This window comes from Protopterus annectens, chromosome 1.part1 (genome assembly GCF_019279795.1).
Source record: "Protopterus annectens isolate FY-2018-M chromosome 1.part1, PAN1.0, whole genome shotgun sequence".
Classification (NCBI taxonomy): domain Eukaryota; kingdom Metazoa; phylum Chordata; order Ceratodontiformes; family Protopteridae; genus Protopterus; species Protopterus annectens.
The window spans coordinates 1,703,744,190-1,703,766,774 of record NC_056726.1 but is presented as its reverse complement, the minus strand read 5'-3'; the positions used below and the strand labels follow the sequence as shown (position 1 = coordinate 1,703,766,774).

General features: G+C 36.5%; 1 protein-coding gene across 1 annotated transcript in view; it reads left to right on the top strand.

Annotated features, from left to right (window-relative positions):
• Positions 1-22,585, top strand: part of LOC122811880 (uromodulin-like) — a 728,404-nt gene that overhangs the window by 464,513 nt on the left and 241,306 nt on the right. The window contains exon 6 of the mRNA XM_044084023.1: positions 9,048-9,198. Coding sequence (XP_043939958.1) covers positions 9,048-9,198 — 151 coding nt within the window. The remainder of the gene's footprint in view (positions 1-9,047; positions 9,199-22,585) is intronic.

Here is a 22,585-nt window from a genome sequence, read left to right as displayed (position 1 = left end):
AATTCTTCAGGAGGGTGGCTTCTTCTGCTTTTAAATTGTGATTCTGCCAAAACCCTTCGGTATTTTTGCTATATGTTTCATATATTTCTTTTGTGACAATGTTCTCAAAAGTATGGAGCAAAGGGTGAAGTGGAGGGTTGTAAACACTCCTTCTAGTGGAGGTTTGGTTGACACTGTCCCCTGTATATTGCTTAGCAACTCCTTTCTTGTAAAGAATTTTGAGATTTAATTTTCTAAGGAACAATTTTAAATCAATTAAAATCTGTGACAAGTCTCTTTTAAAACTCTTTATAAACTTGAAGCCTTTGGAAAACAGGTGGAAATGAGTTTTTTCTAGTGTCAGATCAGAATAGTTGTATATTTTGTATCCACAATATTCAGACACAATACCATTGTCGTGTGTAATTATGGCATCTGACCCTCCCTGTTCCCCCTGTGTCCCCTGTAGTTCCAATCCTGATTTTTTGAAAAGGAATTCGTGTTGATTACATTTTGGTTTTTGTGGGCTAAACGTTCTGACCTTCTGGGTCCTAAAAAAACTTCGTTGGACTCTTGAAAAGGTGTCCCTCAATGAAATTTCTACTGCTTACAACAGAATTGACTCCCTTTTAGAGGAGTATTTGGTGGAACAACGAATTAACCAGACGACCTTTCATTTTCTCCGACAAACCCATCCACTCATCCCTGGTTTTTTTGGGATACCAAAAACACACAAAAACATCATGGAACCACCCTTTAGACCAATTGTCTCTGCCCGTGGATCTAAAACCCATCCCTTGGCAGTATTTATTGATCAGAATTTCAAAAATATTGCAAAAAAACATAAACATCTTATAAAAGACTCTTGGGACTTTTTGGGCAAGATGCACCAGGGGTTATGGTCCAAGGATAGTCTCCTCATTACCATTGATGTGAAAGATTTATTTACTTGTATCCCTAGGAAAGAGGGCTTTGAATTTTTTGAAACCAGTATTCATAAATATTCCGAATTAACACCAGACAGAAAATCTTTATTGTTGGAACTAATGGAAATAGTTTTAGACAATAACTTTATAAACTTCGAAGGGGTTCTTTACAAACAAACCAGTGGGGTGGCAATGGGGGCAGCTTGTGCCCCCATATATGCCAACCTGGTACTCCTGGAATGGGAGACCTTACACATTTTTGAGAGTGTTTTTTCTGCTAAAATCACAGCTTATTATAGATTTTTGGACGATATTTTTGTGATTTGGGATGGGACACCAGTCGAGTTGGAACAATTTATTTTTACATCAACCAAACCACCTCCTGGTTGTCTTTCACTCACCAAGTTAGTGCAGAATGTATCAACTATTTAGACATTACACTATCCAAAACCTTGAATGGTTTCAAATCTCAGGTGTATAGAAAACCAACTTGGTGTAACAGCTACCTCCACTTTGACAGCCAACATCCTTTTACCAGAAAAAAAGCATTATAAAAGGGCAGGCTGTCAGAGTGGCTAGGATGACATCCCACATAGAAGATCTCCAACCAGAATTCATCAAACTGGGTAAAATGTTTGGAGAAAGGGGGTATCCTGTGGTTTTGGTAGAAAACATTTTGACGGAAGTACATAACGGGTGGGGTACCCGTTTCAAACCTTTACTTGGGCACCCCATTGAGAATACAGAAACATCAGAAGATAGACCCCATGAATTTTCAGGATCCTGTTCTATTCAACACAACAACTTTTCTCCTATTTTCAAAAAAATCTTACAAGAAAACTGGTCTATTTTAAAAACCAACCCTGAAATTATTGAAGTTATAGGGAACCAACCTACATTTATTCATCGGGTGGGCAATAATCTTAAAAGAACCTTGGAAGGAAGAGACTATTCTTACAAGAACTCCAGGGGTACCCACCCCTGTGGCAGATGTACCCAATGTTCTTCTATCAACACCTCTAATAGTATTGTTTTAAAAAATGGGTTGAATACGGAGGTTAAATTCTGTAGGGGTAACTGTTATTCTTCCATGGTGGTGTATTTGGCAACCTGTTGTTATTGCCCATGTTACTACGTGGGCAAAACTGAACGTCATTTAAAAGAAAGGATTTACGAACACAAGAATGACATAAAAAATAAAAAAGAGACCAGTGCCTTATACAAACACACCACCATGTGCCAACCCGTCCCATCTTTTAAATTTGGTATCATAGATACGGTTAATTTGGAAATCAGAGGAGGAGATATCAAAAATATTTTACTGCAGAAGGAAGTTAGATGGCAGTTAAGATTAAAATCCAATATTTTTCCAGGTTTAAATGAGTATATAAACATCAAAGCCATCTTAACAGGGAAGGCAAATATACTTTGAAGATGGCACAAATATATTTTTAATACACCAGATGTAAGCACACATTATATATCAACTTACTCACGAAATAATGATGTAGATTACTTTTTTGTTTATTTATATTTCTAACAAAAAAACTTTTTACGATGCATTACCATTTAATCTGTCAGAAGTGTGTGTATACATATAAACAACCACCAACATGTTCTTGTTTCTTTAAATTTTGAATGTTCAGTATTTTTAGAATTTTATTGATTAATTGTTTTATTAATGTGAAAATTTCATTGGTTAAACATTTTTTATAAATTATGTCAGTTATAGTGGGACTTTATCTGATGAAGTTTGTTTTATGCAGACGAAAGCGCTCATGAATTGTATTTTACATTAAAGGATCGGACTTCTCAGCAGGTGAACTGTGTTTTGTTACAAGTTTGTAAGTTGTCTAGGAAATAACAGTTGGTTAATCTGTGCCAGGTGATAATTTACTGCTGTTTCTAAGAAGCTGGCATTATTGACTAAAGTTTGGGCTGTTTTTCTCATTGGTTCTTTTGTTTTCCTTTCTTGTCTATACTGCTCAGAATGCTGCTCCAACAGGACCACACAAGCCTGTAGTAGATAGACACAAGTAATTTAATTTTCAATTTTACATTAGTGCAACCTATAGGTAGCGTTGTCGCCTCACAGTAAGATGTCCTGTTCGATTCTCAGCTAGAGCGTCTTCTGTGTGGAGACATGCGTGAATGGGCGTACCTTCGTTGAAGGTTGTGCATCAGGGACAGCAACTCGGCATGTAAAAATCTACTGCCAATCATTAGTGGACCGGAGTTCCGCTGTGGCGACCCCTAACCGGGAAAAGCCGAAAGACACAACAACAACAACAACCTATAGGTTGCATTGCATAAATTAAACACTGTAGAGTTGAAGGGGATAAACAACTGATGCTATTCCATTCACTAGGGCTGTTCTCCAATATAGAAAATGTAACATAAAATTTATTTATTTGCAGTGTAAACTAAAATTAAAATTAAATGAATTAAATTTACTTCATGTAGAAAAACATAAATTAATTTAATTATATTGTAAAGTAAAATTTTAATTAATTAAATTAAAGCTGTGTCATGTTGTTATTAGCCAGTCACTTGAATCTCAACAACTTCTTATTTCCAGGACAAAGGGAAGTTAAAGCAAACCTTGCTGATGTCACACTCATCAGGCCTGCAAAGAGAGAAATAAACAGACTGTGTTCAGAATAGATTATTATCTAAGTAAGGTGAACAGTACAAAGGCAAAACATGCAATTGTTATATAAGAAAAGTTTTGTTGTTTAAAATCACCCTCCTGATTCTTTGATATTAGTCCACCTTAACTCATTGGTCCTTCAAAGTTATAAATCATAAGTACGTATTCTAAATGATTTAGCAGCAAAAATGTGTGGTCAACCTAAGCTGTTATGCATAAAAAATAAAGAGTTTAACACAGGGATGTATTATTATCATGTAATAGCTACCCAGATAAAGTATGGTCTAGACCTTGAAGGAAAGGCCAAAACAGCAACACTAAACTAAGACTTCTATACTCTGTGGTTATAATCAGTACTTTGTATCAGGTGAAGGCTGAAATGCTACAGAAGATTATGCATTACATACATACATACATACAAATGTTTCAAGCACGGGCATTAAAGCCCTTCTAGCTTGCCAATATACCAAAACACTTGTTCCCATAATAAGTATCCAGGCTGTTCTTAAAAATATCTAAACTAGTACTTGCTTTAATGTAATTAGTTAGTCTGTTCCATGCATCAGCTACTCTGTCAGAGAACCAATTAGTACACTTCTCATTCCTATAGAATCTTCTACATGGGTTATCTGATGATTCTCTAGTACATTTTGTTAACCAAAAACATTCCCAGAGGTAGTTGTCCCTAAATGCCCTATATACCTGAATAAGATCTCCTCTTAAATATCTGCAAGAGACACTGTACAAGTATTTCATAATAACTTAGATTTTCACATCCATGGATGCCCTTAGTATATTTCCACTCTACTCTTTCCAGTTAATTCATGCTTGTTTTCCTGTAGGATTTCCACATTGTTATTCCATACTCAAGTTTGGGTCTAATGTAACTAACAGATAATGACTTCATTATGTTTGATTTCCTAGACTTTATAAATCTTTTTATACAACCTGTAGTTCTATAACTATCATTAGCCAGTTGGTTGATATGATTAGAAAAACTCATAGCTGAATCTACCCATATACCCAGGTCCTTAAATGAGTCTACAGTTTCAACCACTGTGTGCTGTATTAAATATTCACCTTTCAGTTTATGTCTCCCAAATCTCATATGCTTAGTTTTTGATGTATTTATCAACATATTCTTCTGTGCCCAAATGGGCAATTTTAGTCAAATTATTTTGCAGACATGCCTCATCTGTAAAAGTTGTAATCAGTTTACCCAATTTCAGGTCGTTAGCTTATAGACTGTAGAACACTTCAGATGAAAAAGTAAGGTCTGAAAGATGCAATCTAAACAAGTAAGGGCCAAGTACAGAGCCCTGTGGGATACCTTGACGGTAACCAAGGATTTCACTTGTCCAGTTGGTGTCTGATACTTGCCATATCCTATTTGTAAGCCATGCAGCTATCCATCTTATCAACAGTACATCAATACCTAGTTGTACTAATTTATTGATCAGTGTTTTGTGCATGACCCCATCAAATGCTGAAGTTAAATCTATATAAATCACATCACAGCACAATTTTTCATTCATAGCTGTTATTATATTGTTATAGAACATCATGTTACAGGTGGTAATAGCTCTAATTTCAGCATATGCATGCCGATATATGGTTTCTAGTCCCACTCTATCCAGTTCTGACAATAACTTATCCAGTATTACCTTCTCCATTATTTTTCCACAACATGAAAGTAGACTTAAGGGTCTATATGATTCTGGGTTTGTCCTACTCCCCTTTCCCTTAAAGACAGGTTTAACAAGTGCATGTCTCCAATCTTGAGGAATCTCCCCATATTTATATGACCTAGTGAATAATAGATGTAATGGCAGTGTAAGTTCTTGCTTAAGTATTCTCAGGTCATTGTTACTTATTCTGTCTCCTCCCTGCACTTTGTTTGGATCCAGTTTGCACAGTTCTTTTTCAATATAATTTAATTTGATTCCAGTATCTGGGGTTACTTGGATGTCACTAGGACAACCTACCACCCCTTTTGTGGAGCCAAACTGTTTTGCATAAAATTTTGTAAATATATCTATAATCTGTTGTGTCTGAGAATAAATTTTAGAATCTGCACACAGTTTATCAGTTTGTGTATTTTTACTCCTTCCACATCTTATGTATCTATAAAAATGCATCCTATTATGCTCAATATCTTTATATAAATTCTCTTCAAATTTTTCTTGATCTTGTCTAACACTATGCTTAATCTATTTGTCCAGCTCGTTTATTTCAGTTTTCAAAGTTGTAGTTCGACCTCTCTCCCATTTCTTATATTTTTTGTCTCTCACCTTAATCAGGTATCATGTTCTTATGGAAATATACCCCCCTGATGTTGCGTGCCTAGATCTTGATGTTAAACATTTTTTTTTTTTACTTTTTGCACTCAATTTCTCTTTCAAAGCTTTCCACATTCCATCTGCAGTTTTTCCACTGAACACCTCACTCCAGTTAGTTTTATATAGTAACAGTTTTGCTTCCCTATAATCTGTTATTAACCTGTGCATTGGCTTAGATTTCAGTTTGGCAGAATTATCTAGCAACAAATTAACCTTTATGACCCCATGGTCACTGCACATCAATGGTGGTAAAACTTGACTTGAAGTTATAGTAATTTCTTTGGGAACACAAACAATATCTAGTATATTCCAACCCCTGGTAGGTTTTTTTACAATCTGAAGCATTTGTTGTTCCTGAACATACTCTATGAATAATTTCTTTATTAACATTGTTGAATCAATATTATTCCAGTCTGTTTCTGGTAAATTTAAGTCCCCAGCTAATAGTATTCTTTCCTCCTGTGTTTCATGTAAGAAATATATGAATTCCTCTAGGTCATCTGCACTTGACTTTGGTGGTCTGTACACTCCAGCAATTGTTATATGTTCCAGGGTTGTCTTTATTGTCACAGTTACACAGTCTATAGTATTGGTGTTATCATTGAACATGTAATAATCACAAGTCTCATAGCTATCTTTAATCCCTATCATAATACCTCCACATGATTTTTTGTTAGAATGTCTGTTACAGTAAAAACATTTATACCCTGACAGAACTGGTTTCCAGTCATTGTTCCTTAACCATGTTTCACAAACTATAACAACATCAATCTTGTGGGAATGTAGCACATTTTCTAATAAAAAACTTTATTATTAATGCTTCTAGCATTAACAACCATCAGGGATGCATCAGATGTTGCTCTCTGTGAATTGCTACATTTTTGACCTGGCAAAAATCCTGACTAGTGTTTGTCAAATATTGCAAAATATCTGCTGCAAAAATTCTCTTCCCTGATCTAGACAAATGCACACCATCCTGTCTGAACACGTGTGCCCAAAAGCAGGCTTGGATGCTCTACACATTTCCATTTTTTAAAACAGGACATTTTTTCCATGTAGGTGTTTATCTAAAAAATCTTTTCATTCACAGTGACCTGACTTATCCTTTCTATAGGTGATTTGTGAAAAATATGTCCTAACACCAGTACAGGCTATACAATCTAGGAGGGCTGTCAGTTCCCGACTAACAGTCAGAGAATCTTTGTCGGTGACATCATTTGTACCAACGTGAATAAAAACAGATCTGTACTTCCTTACATTAAGGTGCTCCAAGGCTTGTTTCACATCTTTTTTTTTTTTGCTCCTGGCAAGCATAACACTACTCAATGTTCATTATCATCTCTGTTGTTGTTGTGTCTTTCGGCTTTTCCTGGTTAGGGGTCGCCACAGCGGAACTTCGGTCTGCTAATGATTGGGAGTAGATTTGTATGTGCCACGTTGCCAGACCTGATGCACAACCTTCAATGGAGGTACACCCATTCACGCATGTCTCCATGCAGAAGACGCTTTAGCTGAGAATCGAACAGAACAATGTCTTACTGTGAGGCGACAATGCTACCGCAGCACCGTAACCGCAGTTCTTCATTATCATCTCTGTACTGATATTAATTCATCAGTCTTATAAAAACAGAGGATTACTTATGAGGTCCGCAATTTTCAAACATGAAAGAGTCAATGCTAAACTGTCATGAAATTGTAATTATGTTAATGCAGACGTATGAGTAAATTTCATGTGTTTTATTACACAGGCATTTCTTAAAATACAGTATCGGTTAGTACACTAGTTAGGGCTCAAACATATATACAGTAGTAAGGAATGCAAGCTGCACCCGGAGATTATAACAAAATGCTACAAACTATGTGCTTATATACTCAGGTATGTGTGTTGCATGTACTAATCATCCTATAATGCCACCACATGCTGTAGTTACAGCTGTAGGTAAGGCACACCATTTACAGTTAACTCCAATGATTATTAATATGCATAGTTACAAAATATTACTGTACAGTGCATAGCAAAATATAATATGGTGTTGGTGAAATGGCTATGGATTCATCATCAAAGCTATTCAACATTCACTAGACATAGTTAAAGATGTTAATGAGGACTGAATAAGGCCAGATTGTATTTTTTTCTAATTTAATATTTTGTTAACCAGATAATTGAATTAGCTTACAGATCATTTCCTGCAACAACCCACAGCACAATATCACGGAATAAGAAAAGGCAAATAAGGAGAATAAGGGTAAAAAACTTGGGTGGATAATGTTGGAGTGTTAGAAAGACTTCTTTGCGGGTATAACCAGTCTCAGAAGAAAATCAAATCTACAAGTTCCTTTACATGCATGAAAGGTCCTGCTTCCTTTACTCTTTATCTGAAAAGAGAAACAACACTGTTATGGACATAGTGAATGCTGAAATTGTGATATCTGTTACTGGAGAACACAGAAGAAGTGCTCATCACAGAATAAGTAAGCAGTGCAGGTTCCTAAATGTTCTCTGATATGGCGAATTTAGACTAGTTCCTTTGCTGAGCCAGTATGAGGGAGTAGCCTTTACCTGAAAGTTGCCAGTGGCAGGATTGAGACCTAATGCACTTTTATACATTGTAAATTATTGCTTGCCTTGTTCTTCATCTCAGTATATGATTGTATTTTCCACCAGAATTCTTTAATTTTACATTTTTGTCACTAGTCCATGACTAAAGAAAGGGGCACAGATGGTTCAGTTCACCTACTTGCATAATAAATGAATAGATGTTATCACATTGGCCACAATGAAAGTATATGCCTATTAAGCATATTTTCAGACAGTAGTAAAATGTGCACCAATTCTTGTTGTTTAAATAGTAAACACAGCATAATTCATGTAGAAAGAAAAAATAAAACATTGTTATGTACTGACACCATTAATACTGCCTGGGGGGATGCTCTGTGGAAGGTATGAAAAATACAGCATACTCAGTAAACCATGCAGTTCTTAACTATTTTACATTTGTTGATGTGTTCCTGAATGTGTTTCTATTTCAGCTGACTGCAAACAGCAAGCTGCTTAAAGAAGCATTGATACATTCTATTTATTAAGATTTGTTTAAATTAATAAATAGCTTTCTTGACAGTACTTCATTTTTTTCATTTCATTTTTCTCTACAGCTGTCCACTTCCAGGGTTTATTACAATCTCTTTTATTCAGGATGGAGTTGATCTCATGGTTTATTTTTCTATGAAGGCTTTCAGGATGGCCAGATATTCACAAGTATACTTGCATTGCAGTTTTTCCCTCTGTGCAGGAAAATGTCCACCGGTAAGCATGTACAACTTCAAAAGCTCATGCATAAATATTCTGTTTAATTTTATTGCATATTAAGCCTCACGTACTGTACATTGATGATATCAGTCATATTAAAAATCATTCATGCAGATGACCAATAAACAAGATAACTGAATCTGAAACCAAAAAAAAGAGAATGGCTAACATTTAAGCAGAAGCTAATATTACACATTTCTGACTAAATAGTTTTGCTACTATATTACCACACTCTCAGAAGTCTTTGAGGTTTCCTGAAAGGGTTATTGGTACATTATGATGGATTAGAAGTCAGGCAACATGGTTTTACTTATGTCTCAGAAAGGAAGAAAAGATATTGCAATGTTATACAGGCAAAGTTCTTTCTTTTACAGGTAAATGAAATGAGTTTCTGTATCATTCATGGGTACAAAACAGGGTAACATACATCAGTTCATGTGCCCAGTAATTAGATTTAAGTGTATCTTTTAAAATACACTTTGTGTTGAAAGAAGGAAGTTTATGTTAGATCTGTCAAATGCCTTATATGCATCCATTACAAGTGTAAAGTCTTGTTTTTCTTGTATTATGCGAATGTAATTAGTGCTTCAAGAGTAAGGGTGTTATCACTGGTTTTTCTATAAGGGGTAAATCCAGATTGTTCAGTTGAGATAATGTGGGTTATTATCGATTTTAGTCTATTGGCTAGTATTGCTGTGAGAATGTTGACATCACAATTAATTAAGGAGATGGGTCTTTAGCACTTAGGATCCTTGGGGTCTCCATGGTCCTTTAAGATGAAAATAGTTTGCAAAGAATTGAATTGAGTATCATTTATATTGTTACTAATAACATAGTTGAATAAATTTAATAGTATTTTAGCAATTAATGGAGAAAATGCTTAATAAAATTCTGTCTTAAAACCATCTGGACCTCGACCCTTATGGGATTTCAAGTTTTTATTGTATTAATAATTTCCTGCAGAGAAACAGGGGATGATAATATTTTCTGTTGATTAGAATCAAATTTGGGGAAAGACAGTCTCTGGAAAAAAAAAGTGTTCTTTCTTGTTCTAGATTAGGAAGGGTTTGTTCCCGATATATCTGTGTATATATTTTTGAATACTTTTATAATATCACTTTTAGAACACTAAGTCTTATCTGTGTGATGTATTTCTGAGAAGGTAGGCATAGATTTTTGAAGGGAGATTAGTCTTGCTAAGGCTCTGGATAGGGTTTGTGTTCCCTCAGTGTATTTTGTCAGGCTTACTGATTCACAGAATGACAAGTTTTTGGCATTCAATAATTAAAGATAATTTTGGAGCTTTAATAATTGTTCCTCAGTTTTTTTATTAAAATCCTTTTGAAGTTCTAATTCTAGTTTGTGGATGTTTTCTATTAATATTGTTTCATCTCAGTTCCAAAGTTTTTCTATAAAATGTCAGTTTACTAGTAAGGAGGCCCCTTATTTGGGATATGGTAGTGGCCCATTCAATGTCAGCCGGGAGATGAGAGGTCAGGATCATTACCAGTAATTCCTTTAAATATAGGTTGAGCTCCTCTATGTCGTTTTGCTTCTGTAAGAGATTGGGATTAATAGTCCAATTATACCCTCTTTGGTTTAGATTCTGTTCGACCAACCAATTTATGTGTAATGATATTTTTGAGTGGTCAGAAAAAAATCTAGGGTTACTATAAGATTTTATGTTCATATTTAAAAATAAGTCAAGATTAAAAAAAAGTCAATTTGAGACCACATCTTGTGGCATTGGGAGTAAAATGTAAACTTTTCATGTGTGTTGTCCTTTATATTATGCTTAAAAGGATCAAAAAGTTTAAAATCATGTTTAAGTTCAGCTATTACAGTGGTAGCTTGTTTGTTGCATGGTTTATTGGGGTTGGATTTATCACAAGAAGGATCCTGATATGCATTCCAGTCACCTCCTATAATTATACACTGGTCTTTATATGCAGATTAGATCTTATATAAAGACATAAAAAAGTGCTGTTGAGTGATACAGGGGGCATAGATATTTAGAATTAACTTATGTTTCTTTATGGAAGGGTTTTAACATGATATATAGCACCATCTTCTAGCTGCGTCAGCATCAAATTTTATTATGCTATCTTGGAAAAACTTTTTAATTATTATGGCCACCCCTGAACTGTTGGTTTTCTTGCCTGATGAGATAACTTGTCTGATCCATTTTTTTAATTCGATCTTTGCCCACTTGTCTGTTGTCAGGTGGGATTCTTGAATTAGAATTATGTTTGCCTTTGACTTAAAAGCAAGATGGAGAAAGAGGTTCCTTTTGTCCCTTGTTTGGATCCCCTTAACATTCCAGGATTCACTCTCCCACATTTATTTCAGAGGTAGACCTTATTATTAAAAGATGACAGCATAATGGGTTAGTTTTTGTGTATATAAGAAGCTTGATATGGTATTTTGTTGAATGACACCTGATCCTTCTTACCCTCACCATGTGCCTATCCACTAACTTCTGGGCCAACAAAGAAGGGGAAATAGGAAGGATTGGTTTAGGTAAGGGATACTGTCTAAGAGTATCAAAACAATAACATATTGCATGTGGTGTTGACATGTTAACTTTCCCCTTAGTAAAAATATATAAAAGACAGAAAAAGCCTAACCTACTAGAACACTTTTCTACAACTACTAATTACCATTATCCCTACCCTATATAGTACTGTCTTTATACATTAGCAAAAATGGGTAATAAGATAGCATACTAATGAATAGATAAAAGAACATAAAAGTACTTTCAAAAGCTACAAGATACCTACAGTCTGGTTTCACTGTAGATTACTTAGCAATATAGAAAAAATATTAGATACAGTTTTTTAAAATCTCAGGTTCTATCCAGCTTAGGATAAGTGTTAGTTTCATCCCCCATAAACAGTATTAACATTTTATAGTAACATTTTATAGTATTTTACATTCAGTGAGTATGTCTCATAACTAAGGAAAGTAGAGAACAGTTTCATCCAGAAAGTATAGAAAATACAGTCTTATCCAGAGATGGTAAAGGTACCTACAATTTTATATGAAACATGGAATTATTAGTTTCCAGATATATTATAGGCACTGTCATGAGCAACTCTGGCAGTCAACATGCATCAAGAGTACTTAAGATTTCCTCAGGAATGAAACAGTAACAACAATAACGCTTGAAAATATTTAGCTGTTGTTTAGAGTTTAAGAGTTTGACTCTCATGGAATGTTTAGCTTCAAAAGTCAGAATTATGACATATCTCTTTAGGAATGAAGTCCATTCCCACTGTGTTGATATATCCTTAGGTAAACCATAATACAGTATGTGGTATTTCAAATTCACCCTAATCCAGGATCAGATCAGCTATTCTAAGTTATCATTTTTGTTTTAACAATACAAGAAAGCTGAATAACAGGGCTAAGAGTACAGATTGCTAAAGCTAGAGTAATTATATTTATTTTTACGGCTACTTTTTAAATCTACTTCAGCATTAATCTTGAACATCAAGCACATTCACAGTGAGAGTATGCAGTCAAAACTTTTTTCTTGTAGTTATGTTCATTGTATTTTAAACATATCCACAACAATCGTGGTAATTTTCTACATCTCATAAGAGTTTGCCATCCTAGATTGTCACATAAGAAAAGAGAATCTATTCAAAGAAGAATTTTGATAGGAAAACCTGCATGCCAACTAGCAGAGGTCCCTGAGTGTGTACATTTTATTTATTAAGGCTAAATATATCATCTCAGATCTTGGCAATAACAAGACAAGCAATCGGGAAATGCGGTTTCTGTGTATCAGCTTGATCATTTAATTATAAGCCAAAGTCCAATGTATCACCCTGTCGATTCTGATAATGAAGATATAGTTAGAATTAGAAAAGCCATATATTACTGCTGGTTCTGTTGCTCACTTTTAGCAAAATCAAAAAGTTAAAGAGCTTAGTACCTTATTTATATTGTTAACAATACTGTATTGGGCCACACTGATGATTGCTACGATATGCACTAAAGATTTCCCATGTTTACATCAATGTGAGCAAGTTTGACATCTGGAGTCATCCTCCTGTTTCATCCATGTTAATATCAGGATTAATTATGAGGTCTTTAGGTCTGGAGGTTCCAGAACTGAAGGGGGAAGCACTTAACAGGAAGAAGTAGAGGTTACTGGTCACTCTATATCCTGACTGTCCGGAAACATCAATCTGACATTTGCCTTCTAATTAGTTCCCTCTAAGCCTCTGATTCACAGATGGATAGCTGGTAGGCCTGAAACAAAATATGACAGTGACAAAATTCTCCCCGATGAGGTAATATGGAGGCAGCCACACAAGTCCCAATGGCCGTGTTCACTTAGGAGCTGATTCCAAGGCAGGTATTTCATGGAAAAGGGAGTAAAAAAAGTTATTTTGCTTCTTTAAGAGATGTAGCAGAGTATTTTATTTCCCAGTAACAGAACATTAATGTGTTTTGGAATTTCATTTGAAACTTAATTTTCCTGTTGATTAAGAAGCGGCAAAATGGAGATAGGATTTGTCTTAGCTGTCTTATCTGCAGAGGGAGATCTTGTGCTATGGAGATCCGATGCCCATTCCAGGTGAGAGAGCCTTTTTTTTGCAAGTTGAAGGACTTTGGATACATCTTGGTAATTTAGGATTTTGAAATAAGTTGGTCTTGGCTTGTCAGATGTCTGTGTTTTCTGAAGGGCACAGTGCGCTGTCTCTCTATAGAGATTTTGTTCGTCACAGTAGGGTACTCAGATAAGGTGTTTAAAATTTGTTTGACAGTTATTGTTAAATTTGAATGTGTGACTGTTTCAGGGATACCATGTATGATAATGTTATTTCTATGAGAATGGGCTTCTAGGTCTGTAATTTTGCATTGCATGTCTTGTAATAGTTTGAAGTTACTGGCTGCATGCTGTTGGAGATTGTCGATTACTATCTCATTTCCTAGTATTCTATTTTGGGTTTCCACCTAACTTTATCAAAATAATCAGAAAACTATATGACAAATCCTATACAACCCTTTATATAAATAAACATTTATCGAATAGAATTATTATCAAAAATGAAACAAGACAGGTCTGCCCTTTATCCCCATATCTCTTCAACCTCTATCTTGAACCCCTCTTTCTGCTTATTAAACAATATACCTTTCATAACCCTCCAATACTCTTTAGCTCCAAAATATTACGGACAGCCTTTGCTGATGACTTAAAGTTATATTTTACCTTGCCAAGCTCAGACGTTTTTAAATTAATGACAGCTATCAATAATTTCTCAAAGCTATCCAACTATAAACTTAACCTAGATAAAATCATATTTTTTTTCTTTAAACTCTCCTAAATTACTATATCTATATCCTACTACTTAATACTATTAAAATAAATCAAGTTGCTAAATACCTCATTACATTCTACTGAAATAAAGGGGAGTTCTATCAGAATAATATCTTGAAGAAATGGCAAGATATAATGCAAGACTGTAGCAGATGGATTAACCTAAAATTACCCTTTATGTCTAAAGTTGCGATTGTCAAGATGAACATACTACCCAGGTACATAGGTTATTATATATTCATGTCCTTTCAAGTGATAATTTTCAACAAACTCTTCAATAGTTTATACAAATTTTTGGCTGAATTTATATGATCTCCTAAATCTGTTAGGATATCATGTAGTAAGTCAATACAACCAAAATCAAATGAGGGAATTAACCAACCAGATTTCAAATTATATTTTGATATTATTAACTGTAGCAGAATAACAAAACTCCCTCATGATGCGGCAATCAACACCTTGACACCAGTATGGTTAAATCTATATTATAAATATGTAACATCACTTAATTTCAACCCCAAAGCACTTCCCTTTCTTCGTAAAAGGGAATTGATGTCTTATAAGCTAATTAATCCAATCAAATACTTTATAACTAACCTACAAAAATGATTTGCCTCACTAAACCTATCCATAGCTATGGAGACTTTGTAACCCCTGCACCTTAACCCAAATTTGAAAATTAATAACTCTATGCTTAATTTAAATAACTTCCCACTATTAAAAAGTAAACAAATCCTACACTTTTTGTCTTTTCATGACTATACCATCACAGAAACTAGAGAACAACTTTAGCTACCTAAGAGGTACACCATCCTACTAAGGCAAATTACAGATTTATGTTATCACCTTCACTCCAAGGATAACTTGTCAATGAGGGACATTAAAACATGCAACTCCCTTTGATAACCGATATTATCAATTAAAAAATTATATCAAATACATATAACTTAATAACTAATATCAAATGCCAAAATAATATTTTCATTGCTAAGTACTGGCTTAAAATGAACCCCTCGCTTTCTGAACAATAATTAAAACAATCAATTACTTTAACCTCCATTGAAAAAACTGACGTACACACAACCTATGATTCCTAACAATACTTATTTTACCCCCACAGTATTACATAAATTCAATCCCACCATCCCACCTTTCTGTCCTTATAGTGAAGCTCAAAGAGTGGACTTACTTACTTCAGGAGCTGCAAATGTGTATATAAACTCTAGAATTCCCTTATGGATCAGTTCCAAAAGATGGGTTTTGAAAAATCCACCCTCTCATGGGCTATTTACATTACTTTATATTCCTCCCTCAGAACTAACAGCAAACCAAATTCATACCCTAATTAATATTTTTCTATTATGGAAACTTTTCATTGCTTCCAAATGGATGGACAGACTTGGCTTTACTAGAAAGGCTCACCCAGACTCTGCTACACTTTGCTGTGAGGGAAAGCTTAGTTTGCTTTTTATTTGTTGTATTTTGTATTATTTTATTGCCTTTTTCTGTTTTGAATACTGTGATTTGTTTTCTTTACCTTGTGTTTTACATGTACTCTGCTTTTAACTGCATATTAAAACTTGAAGAGAGACCACAGCTCTGTATCTTGTGAGTCAGGCAGAAATTAGAACAGGTCAATAAAAGACTCACACATAAGATAGAAGAGGTCAGTTAAGGTTAATCATCTGTGAACTGAGGGGGTGGAGCTAAGAGCTAATCCTTCTATTTAAGGGGTAAAATGAAACATTTCAGAGCTTTACTAGAAAGGCTCACCTAGACTATGCTACACTTTGCTCTGAGGGAAAGGTGGTTTGCTTTTTATTTGTTGTATTTTATATTACATTATTGCATTTTTATATTTTGAATACTATGATTTGTTTTCTTTACCTTGTGTTGTACTTGTATTCTGCTTTTAACTGCATATTAAAACTTGAAAAGGGACCACAGCTCTGTCTCTTGTGAGTCAGGCAGAAATAATTTCCCCACCCTCTCACCGAGTTACTGTTGTGTTCTTCAACACCACTGTCTTTCTATTTGCCTGCCCTTATGTTAATTTAACCATATATCTCATGTCCTCTCTGTTTTTACTGGCTTGTGTGATTAAGCACAACATTTTCATTTTGCGAAATCACTCCCCTTCAACTATTTAATGTATTGGCCATCCTACTGTATTCCATAGTACCAGAATACAAAAGTGACCACCCTCTTTCAATCTATCTTGCTGTTTTAAAAATAATGACTCTCCCACTAAAGCTTAACTTTTTAGACAGGTACAACTAAAGTTACCTAGGTAAAAGTTAATTTACCTACATTCACATCTAATTCCTCTGCAGTGTTTAGGATAAACCATTTTTTAATCTTACCTTTAAGCATCTATTGCAAGACCACCAGTTATTGGAGAGCCCACATTTTGCCTCTCAGTAGTCATCTTGGTATTAGTGCTTCTATTTTCTCCTGGTGAGAGAAGGAGTGCAGTTACATTATTTCCTGGAGACTGCTGATCACCAGAAAGCTTAATAACTGCTTTATACATGCCAGCTTGGAATCTGTGCTTATATTCTGATCCTGGTGAGAGAAGGAGCAGAGTGCATTGATTCCTGACTCTTTCTGGTTGGAGTCCCTATGACTAGCACTTGCTCTAAAACCTGCTGGAAAGCACTAGGAAGCCTTAAGCTGATATAAGCACTCAACTGTCATTCTTAATAAGGAGAAATTAATTGTAGGCACTAAACAGCCTATAATTGCAAAGTACCTTGCCAAGGTAAGTGGAAAAAAAATCACCTAAACAGGCATGTACAAGGGTCAGCTTCTGGTGATTTCTCCTGTTCACCTGGTGAAGCTGGGCATACTGGGGCAATGCAGCAATTGCCTCATGTACACAAACAACCCTCTCCTCCTACCACCCAGCACTACAACCTGCGAGAGATGCACTTACATAGCCAAACTGGAAGCAAAGCTCTCTACAGACAAGATTGTGCTAGACAATCAAGAGGAGAAGGTTAACACCTGCACCACACCTCAAGCTACACATAGCCTTTCAAAACCCTCGGTTTACCAAATAATGCCGACACGTTATGGTTGACCCTGCTTCTGTGAATACCAAACGACGACTCTTCAAAATGTCAAACACCAAATTTCTGAGCGACAAAATCACACCCCCTTTTTGACCCATGTTAGCACTGGTGTGGAGGTGTGGCCCAGTCGGAAATGTCAAAATTCGAAGTTTTTTCGACATTCAAAAGATTTCACTTTTCTGGTTTCGCAGAAATGGTTCAGTGATGTGGCTGGTCAATTATATGTGATAGACATCATGAAGCCAAACCAAACCTTCACCACCAACACCCACACATAGCAACACTAAACACACATATGCAGAGGCCCTTAACATTAATCTGCCCAAGCAACAAGGACCTTCGAAGCTGAAACACAAACACCAATCACAACCAAAGTATCACATAGCTCACAACACCAGTATGCCACCCAACAACAGCCCCTAAGGCAAGACAACGTACCGAACACTTTAGTCATAGGTGACTCTATAGTCAGGCACACTGATGTCGCACTCACCAGGCTAAACAAAGAGAAAATTACAGTCAGCTGCCTGTCAGGTGCCAGGATCCGCCAAATAATGCATGTACTCAAGTCACTCCACAAGTACAAATATGACTCTGCCATTGTCTATGTTAGAGTGAATAACTTGAGATGTACCTCCCTGAAGTACATGAAAAGAAACATGGAAGAGCTCTCAGATCATGTGACTCAGGCAGGTATGACCCTAGCCCTGAGTAGCATCCTGCTTTCGCCCAGAATGATGATGATTGACTTCAACAATTGGCTAAGCTTCTGGTGTCATTCAAAGAAGATTCAGTATCTGTCTGCCTGGGATGACATGATTGACAGACTATGATGCTTTGCCAGAGATGGTCTGTACCTGCTGCCCCTGGGATTCAGGTCACTGGCTAAGGCTCTTGCACCCCTATAGTGCCTTTTTTAGGCAAGGCTCAAAGGACAAACCACCACCATAACAGGTACAAGTATGCAAAATCTGAAGGTAATGCTACTCAATGCTAAAAGTTTAAACCTCAAAATGCACTCTCGTGAGGCACTCCTGAAAATGGAGAACATCGATATCTGTGCAGTAACTGAGACCTGATTCAAGGTTCCAGAGAGCACCCCTGCAGTACCAGGCTACTACTCTTACCACACTTTTCGGCCACCAAACCAGGACCAAAACACTAAAGGTGTAGGAGTCGTCCATATTCACCAAGGATATTCACACCTTCAGGCTAGTTGCCCAACACAATGCATCTGAAATTCTCCAGATGCAACTAACACTAGGTAAGACTGCAATCCAAATTGTAGCTTGCTACAGATCCCCCACCATGCCCCGAGATTCTCACTACACCTTTCTAAACATAATGGAAAATATTAAGATACAACCAAACACCCTAATACTGGGTGATTTCAACTACCCTGCCATTAACTGGGAAAACTACTCATGTACCAACACCTTTGCCCAATGGTTCTTGGAATTCATAAATTCCAATGCCCTGGATCAACTAATCCATAGTCCCACCAGGGCTCCAATATCCTCGATGTGGTCATTACCAGCATGGGAAATCGATGCTCCACACCAGTGATCACCCCCTCGGTGGTTAGGTCTGACCATAATCTAATCACTTTTGACATCCACATTCCACCCCCACCCCCCAATAAGGAAACATCCATAAAAATTTGCTCCAAGGCCAACTTCATGCTAATCAAGTCAGAATTGACAAACTTCATGACACCCATGCAGATGGGAATTGAAAGTTCGACTGCTGAATCTGCAAGGCTATGGAATGTATTATCATGGACCTTATAAACAAAGACACTGGCAACCTTCAAACACTGGACCCCACCCAGTTTACGTTCGTGAAAGGCCGATTGTGTCTCCTGAACCTGATTGACTTCTTCGAATCAGTCTCTAGTGCCATGGACGAGGGTAAGGCAGTCCACACAGCCTATCTGGAACTCGCCAAGGCCTTCGACACCATCCCCCACTCTAGAATCATAGATACACTTACTAAGCTGGGCATAAATCCCTACATCACTCAATGGATTGCCAACTGGTTTACAGACAGAACCCACACTGTAAAAGTAGCCAACTCCAAATCCAGCTCCAGACAAGTGACAAGTGGGGTAGTTCAGGGTTCGGTCCTGGGACTGCTCTTGTTTGGCATCTACTTCTCTGAAGTACAGGCCAACACTAAGGAACTCTGGCCAACAAAGTTTGCAGATGACTGCAAACTCGGAGCCATTATTGAATCACCAAATGATGTGGATAGTCTACAAAAGGGCCTTACAGAAACAGATGCTTTGTGCCAGAGCCATGGGCTCAAGCTCAATGCCAAGAAGTGTATAGTTATCCCCTTCAGGAAAAAACATGTACCCGTGAATTACCACATAGGTGGCAATACACTAAACACCGAAAATGTGATATGAGACTTAGGAACACAGGTGGATAGTACTCTCACCTTCGATAACCACATTGCCACAACAGTCAGGAAGTCCTTCGATGTGGCACATCTCATCACTAAGGACTTTTCATCCAGAAAAAAAGGAGGTCATTGTCCCACTGTACTCATCACTCATTAGACCCATCATAGAGTACAACGCCCCATTTGGTGTGTACCTCACAAGACATCTGCAACAACTGGAAAGGCTGCAGAAACACCTCACTAAAAGAATCACAGGCCTAAAGCAGATGCCCTATGCTGACTGACTAAAAAAACTCCAGCTATACTCTGTCGCATATCGTCTACTCAGAGGCGATCTCTGCTTAACATATAAGGCCATGTCAAACCAAGAGCTGGTGAACATGCTACACTTAAAGAAATCTCAATCCATCTGAGCCACACGCTCCAGGGACCTAAAACCTTGTCATCACATTGAACAAAACATGCTGGAGGGATAGGTTCCTGACCCAGGGACTTCCCATACTCTGGAATAGACTGCCCATACATGTCAAACAGAGCACCTCCTTGGCCCTCTTCAAAATGAACCTTGACGACTGGATGGGAGATAGGAAATATACCACGGAAATCACGTCAGTCGCCCTGCTAGACAGGGATCCAGGGAAGTAAATATTGTTGGAAGAAATAGCCAGAGAATTGCTATGGCTAAGCTTGTACAGGCCCTAGGGCCGATAGCCTAGTACCAGCCTATAAATCTATGAACCTATGAACTAACAATAACATGGAGGGGGGGGGGTTCAAGCAAATGGCAATCAAGCACTTATTAGCCCACAATATTGTGTCATCTAATAGTAAAAATCAACCTTACTATCTTGAACACTGGGAAAACCTATTTAAACTTATCTCAACCTAAATCGCCTTAATGCAATTGCTATAGTACCACCTCTTTATTATAAATCTCCTCACTTGTATTTCCTTTTACCTTCTACCTCTATTTAATAACTTCCTTGTTTACTCTGTCACCCCCTAATCAGCTCATTCTTTGCTAGGTGCAGCTTCTTCCCCTTTTCCTCCTTCTCTTCTTTTCAATATGCTGACTTTGTATACCCCTACTTTCTCTCAAATGTTTTGAAACATGAGGTTGTATTTTGACTACTCAAAGGATTTAGTTGAATGGCACTGTTGTAAATAAATATAACATAGTTAATGTTTTCATTTATGAAGTTTTGTTTTTGTACCGTCTGTTAAAGCACCCTGTTATTAATGAATCTAGTTGCTTTGTTATATATGTAAAATCAAATAAAGTTTTGGGGAAAAATACACTTTGTAGTATGATATGCTCTTTATTTGTCTGTATTTATTTGTGCTCCATCTCCTTGTCAGGCAGTGTAATGTGAATGATCAGTTACCAGACTTTGTCAGTGCTACCTCTCTGAAATACATCTGGGAAGCAATAAACAACTTTTGTTTAATTCACTTCCATTTCTATGACTTTGAGATAGATTTATTGCTAATCTGTTAATACTGTTTATTGTGGATGAGGATTCTATATTTGGAGCACCAAGTTTGCTTTATAGTTATTTAACTAACTTGCTTTAACTTTTGAATGTAATTATCAAATTCTAGTTTATATAAAATGACATGTTGTGTGCTGCTATGTGCTGCCTTTTTTTCCCCTTTTGCACATTACTACTGTATTACCAAGATTTAACAAGATCTAACCTTGTTATCTGTTACATAGACATCATGGATGTGAGTCACATGAATCAGACACCATCTGTCTGCTTTTCAAGTGCATTGACTGATTACCTACTAATACTGATTAACATGACAGAGAATGCTTCTTTTGTAACACTTTTTGCATTTTTTCTAGTAATAGGCATTTCCTAGTGTTCTGGGTATTCTGCTTGGTCCTGGCTTAATTTACAGTATTTGTTTTGACTTTCAGTGAGTTGAGTGGGTAGGTTTGATATAATGGTTAAAGTCTTTGCTTCATAAACACAGGGTTTGATTGTGGCCTCTGGCTGTTGGCTAGGCTTAAAATGGCCCTTCAGGGCAGTTAGCCCAGTATTCATCTATGAAAGTGTCCAAAGGTTTCCCAACAAGACAAAGCAAGACAGTCTGTAGATAAAATATCAAAAAACCCAAAAGAAGAGTAACACTGTAAGAAGGCACAACATCCAAACATGTAAATCCAAGTATAAAACTCCTTTATTGTACAATGGTAAGCGCTTTCACAGTTGGACAAAACCGCTTCAGCAGACAAGGAATTATGCAACTAAACACCTTATATACACACACAATAAAATCAATTAAAATTCCCTCCAAAACTCTTAAAGGGGACATGAACAAAAATCAGCCCTTGCCTAGCTTCTTCATTTTCAATACAGGCTTGACAGATACAAATTCATTCAAGCCATATTGTTTATGTGCTGCAAGTCTAAAAATCCACTGTAGTTCAATACTTTCAGTATTAGACACAATGGGGCCTAATCTATTAAATTTATGCATGACATGAAGACTTGAAAAAGGAACCTATGGTGAAATCCATATTCTAATGTATGTTTGGCCAATGCAAAAAAATTCTAAGTCACGG